This window comes from Triticum dicoccoides, chromosome 6A, assembly GCF_002162155.2.
Source record: "Triticum dicoccoides isolate Atlit2015 ecotype Zavitan chromosome 6A, WEW_v2.0, whole genome shotgun sequence".
Taxonomy (NCBI): Eukaryota; Viridiplantae; Streptophyta; class Magnoliopsida; order Poales; family Poaceae; genus Triticum; species Triticum dicoccoides.
In genome coordinates this window covers 66791925-66802080 of record NC_041390.1, presented here as the reverse complement: position 1 = coordinate 66802080, position 10156 = coordinate 66791925, and the positions used below count along the sequence as shown (strand labels likewise).

The following is a 10156-nucleotide window of genomic DNA, read 5'->3' as shown; positions in this document are numbered from 1 at the left end:
CCCTCCACCCTCGTGGGCCCCCTGTTGCTCCACCGACGTACTCCTTCCTCCTATATATACCTACGTACCCCCAAACGACTAGATACAGAGCCAAAATCATAATTCCACCGCCACAACTTTCTGTATCCACGAGATCCCATCTTGGGGCCTGTTCCGGAGCTCCGCCGGAGGGGGTATCCATCACGGAGGGCTTCTACATCAACACCATAGCCCTTCCGATGAAGTGTGAGTAGTTTACCTCAGACCTTCGGGTCCATAGTTATTAGCTAGATGGCTTCTTCTCTCTTTTTGGATCTTAATACAATGTCCCCCCCCTCTCTTGTGGAGATCTATTTGATGTAATCTTCTTTTTGCGGTGTGTTTGTTGAGACCGACGAACTGTGGGTTTATGATCAAGTCTATCTATGAATAATATTTGAATCTTCTCTAAATTCTTTTATGTATGATTGGATATCTTTGCAAGTCTCTTCGAATTATCAGTTTGGTTTGGCCTACTAGATTAATCTTTCTTGCAATGGGAGAAGTGCTTAGCTTTGGGTTCAATCTTGCGGTGTCCTTTCCCGGTGATAGTAGGGGCAGCAAGGCACATATTGTATTGTTGCCATCGAGGATAACAAGATGGGGTTTTCATCATATTGCATGAGTTTATCCCTCTACATCATGTCATCTTGCTTAAAGCGTTACTCTATTTTCATTAACTTAATACTCTAGATGCATGCTGGATAGCGGTCGATGAGTGCAGTAATAGTAGTAGATGCAGGCAGGAGTTGGTCTACTTGTCTCAGACGTGATGCCTATATACATGATCATACCTAGATATTCTCATAACTATGCTCAATTCTGTCAATTGCTCAACAGTAATTCGTTCACCCACCGTAAAATACCTATGCCCTTGAGAGAAGCCACTAGTGAAACCTATGGCCCTCGGGTCTATCTTCATCATATTAATCTTCCAATACTTAGTTATTTCCTTTGCTTTTTTACTTTGCTTTTATTTTACTTTGCATCTTTATCATAAAAATACCAAAAAATATTATCTTATCATATCTATCAGATCTCACTCTTGTAAGTGGCCGTGTAGGGATTGACAACCCCTTATCACGTTGGTTGCGAGGATTTATTTGTTTTGTGCAGGTGCGAGGGACTCGCGCGTAGCCTCCTACTGGATTGATACCTTGATTCTCAAAAACTGAGGGAAATACTTACGCTACTTTACTGCATCATCCCTTCCTCTTCGGGGAAAACCAACGCAGTGCCCAAGAGGTAGCAGTGATCATGCGAGCCGATTGGGACGACGACGTCGGCTTGCCAAAGTGACCGCGTGACGCAGTCGAAATCGATCACCTACACACATAAAATAGTGCGGTACAAAAAGGATAATTGCTTTTCACAAAAATAATTTATTGAAAGGGATGTGGCATGGCGCCGAAGTCATGTCGATGCAGGGCGTCGGCGTGACGCGGTGAAGGCGTGGCCAAGCCTGAATTCGCAGGCCGGTCTGACTTCCGGATGCGGCACTCGCCGAACTGTATACGGAAACTGACCAAACCACCACGCGACCGTTGTTAATGCGGCCACCATTTGATAGACCTATGTACAGATGATGAAACAAATCAGAGTAATAATTCCTTGGGAGAAATAAACCCAAGCAAGAAAAAATACTAGGATTAATAGCACCTGGTTTACGTGTCGTAGCAATCTGAAGAAAGGTTACTCCCAAAATTGGGACTCGATCCGCACACCCATTGCCTGATGGGCGATAAAGCGTCGACATGGAGATGCTGGCAAAGGTGGGCTCGCCGAGGCAAAGCCCCCGGTCCAGCTAACGTGACGAAGCTGGTCGGCTGGTGACGCCGAAGTCACTGGAGTATGTTGATGAAGAAATAGCAAAGTTCCCGGTCTAGCCGAGATGACGGAGCGGGTCAGTAAGGAGACGTTGCAGCTGTCATGTCAGCCGAGGTGTTGAAGCAGTTCGGCGTGATGGACATCGGCTTGAAAAAGCAACAGTGCAGCCATGCTGACGCTGGTCATAACTTGTGACGCGGTCAATGCCGGATTGATGAAGTGACTGAGCGGCGATGTCGGCGCGCCTGACCCGTGCAATCCGTGGTGCGATGGTGTTGATGATGATTTATCCTTCGCGATGCCGAACTCTTGTTCGGCTTGCCGAGCTGATAATCCGATAAGGTTAGGCTCGGCTCGATGAAGCGACGATCTGTCTAGCGCAGGTTGGCAGACGTGGAGCAATGTTACCGGACTGGTGTGACACCAGCGCGATGGTGAAGAGTGCCTCAAAGAAGGCTTAAAATTTTATGGGCACGTGTTAAAAACAATGCATAATACCATATATAGAAGAAAATTTCTTTAAAAAGGTTGTTCAATATCACGTTCATAAAGAAACATGAATTCTGGTCGGATCCATATTCGCGCAGAAAATAGATCTGAAAAGTGATGCATTAATTGGAAGGTTCCTGGGGTTTGGACGGTCGGATTGAGCTGAAATTTGGAGGGGTGGTAGATATAGGAATTCTGCAGCCGATCAATGGTTGGATCTTCCAAAGGACATCCGAGCTAGGTGCTAGAGACCACGCCCTAAACTCGTCCAGATTCCCGTTCAGATTTGACAGGGCTCCGGTATATCGTAGATTGCCGGAAATTCCTCCATCGGAACTCGACGAAATTTTGCATGGTTGTTGTAGACTCAATTCCGCACAATTCCACCAAAGGAATCGTCAATGCGATGCTCGAGAAAGTGGTGGGAGCGGATACAAGTTCGCTGTTTGGAAAAATAGCACAGTCGCCCGAGGGCAATGTTGACGTTGAGCCCCCGAGCTCCATGGATGATTCCTCCATGATCTTGATAGAGATCAGAGTTGATGTTGATGAAGGCCCCCGTCCGAGCATGACAATCAGAGATGGAGCGCGGTCCTCAGTCGAGCCAAGGTGACCAGTCGAGCCGGCGACGAAGATGCCGGCGTCGCAGTTGATCTGCGGGCAGGCCATTTATCCTTTGCCGATCACACAGCGGAACTCTCAATGAAAGCACCATTGTCGGTGTCAAAACCGGCAGATCTCGGGTAGGGGGTCCCGAACTGTGCGCCTAAGGATCGATGGTAACAGGAGACAGGGGACACGATGTTTACCCAGGTTCGGGCCCTCTTGATGGAGGTAATACCCTACTTCCCGCTTCATTGACTTTGATGAGTATAGGAGTTACAAGAGTTGATCTACCTCGAGATCGTATGTTGTGGTCTAAACCCTACAGGCATGATGAGTAATGTCATAATAATCTACAGACTAGCCTGGCCTCGGCTTATATAATGTACCAGAGGCCTAGGATAACAAGACTCCTAGTCGAATACGCTGGTGGAGAGGAGTCCTTGTCTTGATCACCAAGTCTTGTGGAATCTTCCTCGTGTATACATCGGCTGTCCGAACTGGCCCATGATCATACGACCATGGGGTCCTCGGTCCAATCCAACTAATTGGGAGACGACGTGGTGAGTACCCCCTAGTACAGGACACCATCACCAGGAGGCACCCCATAGACACACAAGTTGATCTTTTAGCCATGTGCGGTGTCCCCATCCATAGTTACACACCTCGGTCATATCGTTGTAGTGCTTAGGCAAAGCCCTACGTCGGTAACTTCATCATCACCGTCGTCACGCCGTCGTGCTGACGGAATTCTACCTCGGCCTCAACTAGATCAAGAGTTCGGAGGGATATCATCGAGCTAAACGTGTGCTGATCGCGGAGGTGCCGTGTGTTCGGTACTTGGATCGATTGGATCACGAAGACGTTCGACTACATCAACCGCGTTACTAAACGCTTCCGCTTTCGGTCTACGAGGGTACGTAGACACACTCTACCCTCTCGTTGCTATGCACCTCCTAGATAGATCTTGCGTGATCGTAGGTAATTTTTTTGAAATATTGTGTTCCCCAACACTAGTTTCATATTTCTAGCCTTTGCGAGATCATGTTCCATGAATATAATAGTGTCATCAGTGTATTGTAACAAGGAGACCCCCCCCCCCATCGACAAGGTGAGGAACGAGTCCTCCTACTTGGTCGTTCTCCTTGTCCCTACCGATAAGAACTGCCAACATATCTGCCACTATGTTGAATAGAGTAGGAGACATTGGATCCCCTTGTCTTAGGCCCTTATGAGCCTGAAAATAATGACCCATGTCATCATTCACCTTAATCCCCATGCTACCTTTTTGGATGAAGGAATCCACCCGTTTCCTCTAGGCTTCATTGAACCCCGTCATGCGCATAGCCTGCTAGAGGAAGGGCCATTTGACCTTATTGTACGCTTTCTCAAAATCCGCTTTGAAGATCACCCCATCTAGTTTCTTCGAATGGATTTCATGTAGAGTTTCGTGTAAGACAATAAGCCCCTAAAGATATGTCTTCCCGGCAAGAACTGTCTGATAAGACTACTAAGAAGATAGGATGGTATAACCGTATAAGCCGTAAGAAGGGCCAGCTAAACTGAACACTGATGCAACCTTGTATGCAGATGGACTGAACTGTACTAGAGGGCGGTCCTCCGTGATCAAACGGAGGCTTTATTGCGGGGAAGAATGAGAAATTGGACCACATGTCCGATGTCACGACAGAAGAGCGTGTGCACTAAGAAACATCCTGTTGTTGGCACATTAAGCATGTGTGGACAGAATGACCATGGAGTCCTATTGCATGGGCCTTGTCGAGGCAATGCTCTAGGGGTGATTCTTAGTGACTCCATTTTTCTTTGATTGTAGGTCTTATGAAAACAACTTTTGCCAACTGTCAAACAAGGTAATGGACGGGCAAAAATGGCATACTCGGATTCACCAGGCTTGTGGTTGGACTCTATTGCAATGGTTATCTATAGATGTATTTTTGGTTTAAGTAAAATAAACTTTCTAAGTTTGGAAAAAAAATTGTGCCACAAGAATTGTAAAAAAGAACTGTATTTCGGGGTTGCAGAAGGAAAAATATAAAGAGCGACAGACGCATCCATAGTTCCACAACCTACCAGATAGGATTGCGTTGTCGATAAGCATGACAGCTGGTGGCCATAGGCAAATGAGGAAAGTAGGTATGGATTGCCAATTTGGACAGGGTCGGTTGCCAACAAATAGCTCTCCATCCCGCCTGCTGATCTCACCACTCCATTCCCCGGCCACTCAAGTGCGTCGGTGTTAGAGGGAGAATGCGAGTGGCGAATGGTGGGTGGAGTACTATGGAAAAACCGCCTGTCTCACTAGCCGGCGGCCATGGTGGACTTGACACTTAGGCTCTGGTGGCCCGACCAGCCACAACCCCATGGAATTACAACCTGCGATGAGATCGGTAGTGATTTCATCAGCAGGCTCCCAGATGCCATCCTCAGCACCATCATCTCCCTCCTCCCCATCAAGGATGGCGGCCGCACGCCGGTCCTCTCCCCCCGATGGCGCCAGCTCTGGCGCTCCACACACCTCAATCTCGAGGTCCGCAACCCACCCCGTGGCTACCCCGTCTCCTCCACCGCCGTCACCCCCGCCGCTGCCTCCAAGATAATTTCCCAACACCTTGTCACCGCCCGTCGATTCTCCTTCCAGTGCCTCCTGGAAGGTGACCTATACACCCAGTTGGATAGTTGGTTCCACTCCCAAGCCCTTGCCAGACTCCAAGATCTCGATATCAGCTACCTATGCCCTCATCAACGTTCTGAGCCGAGAAACCCGCTGCCACCATCCTTATTCCGCTCTGCATCCACCCTCCTCGTTGCCAAGTTCAGCTATTGTGATTTCCCTGATGAGGTCTTGCCTTCCATGAACTTTCCCCTCCTCAAGCAACTCTCCTTGGTGTATGTTACCATCTCAGGGGAGGTCTTCCATAGACTGCTCTCTGGATGCCATGCCTTGGAGAGTTTTTACATGTCCGAAGTTCGTGGCGAGGGATGCCTTCATGTTAGCTCGCAGACTCTTAGAAGCATCGGTGTCCGCAATTCCTCTAAAGAAAAATTAGAGCTGGTGATCGAGGATGCTCCTTGCCTTGTAAGGATATACTATTACCTTTTAGTTGCTACGATGATGATTGTGTTACTATCCGGGTAATTAGGGCGCCTAAACTAGAGATATTGGGCCCTTTGTTACCTGTAGTCTCCAAGCTCGTCCCCCAGGTAGCAGCAACATCATCCTCTAATATTTCATTTGTCGTTCCTATATGCTGAGAATTTTTTGTTTATGTTCATTGTGTGTTTTTCTTCAGGGAATAAGCCCAGTTATCTCGGCAAACTGGATGCGCACCGTGAAGGTTTTTTGTCTCAGGTCTTCTGGCCTTGAATTGGACGCAGTTCTTAACATCCTCAGGTGGTTTCCCTATCTGGAAAAGCTCTACATCATTGTGAGTACTCATTTTGCTTGCTTTGAATGTTTGATTTGGTTGACGAATTATCTAGTCTAGTTTGCAACAGCTTTAACATATGCATGCTATTTCCATTTTGCAGTTTCAAAAACACAATGAGAAGGATAAGAAAAATCATCCTCAATATGACCCTTTATATCCAATCGAATGCCTTCAGACCCGTCTAAAAAAAGTGGTGTTTAAGGCATTCATAGGCTATGAGAAACAGGTTAGCTTTGCGAGGTTCTTTGTTTTGCATGCAAAAGCCCTCAAAAAAGTTGAATTTGAAGTATATGGCGAGTGCAACACTCTATCGGTGGCTTATCATCACACACTGCTAAAAGTGGAAAACAGAGCTTCTCGGGATGCTCAGTTTGAATTCAGGAGCAACCATCGTCGTACTGAGTATGATGCACATATCCATGATTTGTCCGTGGCCGACCCCTTCGGATAGCTGTAGACAGGGTTGATTCCTGAAGATTGCACCGTCTTAGTGTCTTGTGCTCATTCTGTAGATGAAGTTGATGCGTGGAGATTACATTGTCTTCTAGATGAGTGTGCTCAATTCTAGTTTAAAGTTCCTCTGTAATTCCGGTACTTATGAAGTTACCCCTGTTAAAACTGCAAAAGATGTTTTCGGATTCAAATAATAGTGCAATATGTAGAAGTTAAAATGGTTTGTAACCAGGAGGGAGCTGGTAACCCCTATTACCTTGTGAATTTGTGGCTTTGTTCTGCCTAATGTGGTCTAGAAACACATGCCTGTATTGGAAACTTCATACGCTTTTCAGTTTTATGCAGAACTATCAGAAGTTTATTTTCTGATTTGATTTTTCACGTACGTGTGAGACAGTGTTCGATGCTTAGGAAATGTCAGCCTGTAGGTTAAGAGCCCCTATGCTTTTCAAGCTACTACCTCTGTTCCAATTTAATTGACGTCCAAAATACTTGATGTTTGAAAATGCTGTTTGGTCACTAGCAGAAAAACGAAAAATGTAGAGGAGACGTTTCTGTAAGAAAACATCAATTATTTTGGAATGGATGAAGTGTACCCAAGCAAAATTCAGGAAGGAAACGGTTCTGTAAGGTTCTGGCTAGGTGCAGACTGAAGTTTGGCTAATGATCCTTAAATAGCTAGCCTGGGGGACTGGATGATATAATAATGTTCAAATTTGAACTAAAAATACGACACATATTTTGGAACGGAGGAAGTAGTTGATATGTTACTAAACGTTGAATTTAGTGAAATGAAATTGATTTCATCCTTGTACAAATTGGCAAATAATTTTATTAACAGTGTCGTATTGGGCTAATTAAGGACCTAGGAATAGTGTTGGCTTTTCGGCAGGATCCTGGTGTATACTGCCTCATAACTTGTTTTCAAGATTACTATCACTAGATAAGTAGTAATTCTGAAATATCGGTGTTGCTTTCAAAACCTTTTGTTTTCAACATTTTTCCGTTGCATTTTTGTCACTGTATATGGGGTACCCACACTCATATATAAGAGAGGCTTGAGATACTGAACGTACATGGGCAGCTTCAATGGAATTGGCCGCATTTTGTTGCTGGCCATAATATCTCTTTCCCATGGACATAAAAGAATCAGAAAGAAACATGTTGTTGGCTTGCTGTACATAGCAGTTTTTGTAGCTTCTTTTGCCTACACAACAGAAAGAATCGGTGGTATGAGTGCCTAGTGCCTACACAACACGGAAGAACCTACAACAAGCAAGTCATTTATGCATCTCAGCTAGATACCTGCAGAGCAACCAATGTCATCAGTCAAACCATTTTTTGCAATAATCATTCATTGAAAATCCATTCAAGTAGTAGACATTGTCTTCATCACTGTGTAAATTTTGCAAAAAGCTCAAAAGCTGAACCATCTCAGCATTATTGGACAAAACTGACATTGTAAACAGAGAACATCAATAAGACGACAGTCAATTTGTAGTGACACACCTTTCAAGTTCTATTGTTATGTTGACACATTGAGAACTTCCTTGAGTCCACAATTCTAGAGACCATGGAGCTACATGCTAAAGTAGACGCGGAGATGAGATTGAAAGAACTCCTGCGACAGGAAGAATTGAAGTGGGCATTGCGAGCTAAGGTTCGCAGAGTTGTCCAAGGGGACGCTAACACTCAATTCTTTCATATGATCGCCAATGACAAGCATAGAAAGAAAATAATCTTTCAGCTTGAGCAAGACGAGGGGACGATTTTAGGGCAGGAAAACCTAAAATTATACATAACCAATTACTACAAGTAGCTATTTGGGCCTCCGGAGGATAATTTCGTATCCTTGGATGAGTCGAGGGTTGAGGATGTTCCTCAACTTGCTGCGGATGAGAATGATATTTTGACCGCCCCATTTTTGGAGAAAGAGGTGTTTGAAGCTATTTCACAGATGAAGAATAATAAAGCTTCATGGCCGGATGAATTTCCGGCGGAGTTTTATAAAAAGTGCTGGCATATTATTAAAGGGGATTTGATACCGATGTTCCATGATTTATTCTCTGGACAGCTTCAGTTGTTTTAACTGAATTTTGGAACGATAACTTTGCTTCCTAAGAAAACAGAGGCTGTGAGAATTGAGTAGTTCAGGCCGACCTGTCTTCTTAACGTAAGTTCCAAAATTTTCATCAAGGTTGGGACTAATAGACTTACGTAGATAGCGCACTCTGTGGTGCAGCCGTCCCAAACTGCTTTCATGTCGAACAGAAATATCCTAGAAGGGGTTGTGGTCCTTCATGAAACGCTCCATAAAATTCACACGAAAAACCTAGACGGGGTTGTTTTCAAAGTGGATTTCGAGAAAGCGTACGATAAAGTCAAATGACCATTTCTTCAATAGGCCTTGCGTATGAAAGGTTTTGATCAGGCCTGGAGACATCAGGTAGAATCTTTCACGCAAAAAGGGAGTGTTGGAATTAAAGTGAATGACAACATAGATCACTACTTCCAAACACATAAGGGCCTGAGACAAGGAGATCCGATGTCACCTATTCTGTTCAACATAGTAGTCGACATGTTGACGAGTCTAATAGGAAGGGCTAAGGATGCTGGTCAGGTAGGTGGCCTGGTTCCTCATCTAGTTGATGGAGGTATGTCTATCCTACAGTACGCCGATGATACTATTATCTTCATGGAGCATGACTTGGCAAAAACAAGAAACCTGAAGCTGGTGTTATGCTTATTTGAACAATTGACCGGGTTAAAGATTAACTTTCATAAAAGTGAAATGTTCTGTTTTGGAAGAGCTAATGAGGAATAAGATGCTTACAAACAATTGTTCGGTGCGAATTGGGGGCTTTACCTTTCACGTATTTGGGTATACCAATTCACCATCGTAAGCTGACAAACAGAGAATGGAAGTGCATTGAGGATCGATTTGAGAAGAAACTGAGCTGCTGGAAGGGCAAGCTGATGTCATACGGAGGCTGATTAATTCTCATTAATTATGTTCTCACGAGTATGCCCATGTTTCTCTTGTCCTTTTTCGAGGTACCAGTTGGAATTCGGAAAAGGCTGGACTTCTATCGTTCCCGCTTCTTTTGGCAGAGTGATGAACTTAAGAAAAAATACAGACTCGCTAAATGGGATATTATTTGTCGACCGAAAGACCAAGGGGGTCTAGGTATTGAAAATCTTGAGGTGAAGAACAGATGTCTTCTCAGCAAGTGGTTGTATAAGTTATCTGTAGAGACGGAGGCCACATGGGCACATATTTTGCATAATAAGTACCTTCATTCCAAAACTTTGTCCCA

General features: G+C 44.9%; 1 protein-coding gene across 1 annotated transcript; it reads left to right on the top strand.

The window, feature by feature from the left end:
• Positions 1-5269: 5269 nt before the first annotated feature.
• On the top strand, positions 5270-7125 carry LOC119315654 (putative FBD-associated F-box protein At5g50270). The gene is made up of 4 exons (XM_037590192.1): positions 5270-5844; positions 5997-6159; positions 6249-6383; positions 6487-7125. Exons 1-4 carry the CDS (start codon positions 5270-5272, stop codon positions 6835-6837), a joined length of 1224 nt encoding a protein of 407 aa, XP_037446089.1. The 3' UTR covers positions 6838-7125.
• Positions 7126-10156: the final 3031 nt, after the last annotated feature.

What these genes read in the sequence shown, in the direction of transcription:
- LOC119315654 (XM_037590192.1), top strand. Translation starts at nt 5,270, where the DNA reads ATGGTGGACTTGACACTTAGGCTCTGGTGGCCCGACCAGCCACAACCC. An exon ending in CTCAAGCAACTCTCCTTGGT is followed by an intron (nt 5,845 to 5,996) that starts GTATGTTACCAT and finishes ATTCCTCTAAAG; the next exon opens with AAAAATTAGAGCTGGTGATC. An exon ending in TGGAAAAGCTCTACATCATT is followed by an intron (nt 6,384 to 6,486) that starts GTGAGTACTCAT and finishes TCCATTTTGCAG; the next exon opens with TTTCAAAAACACAATGAGAA.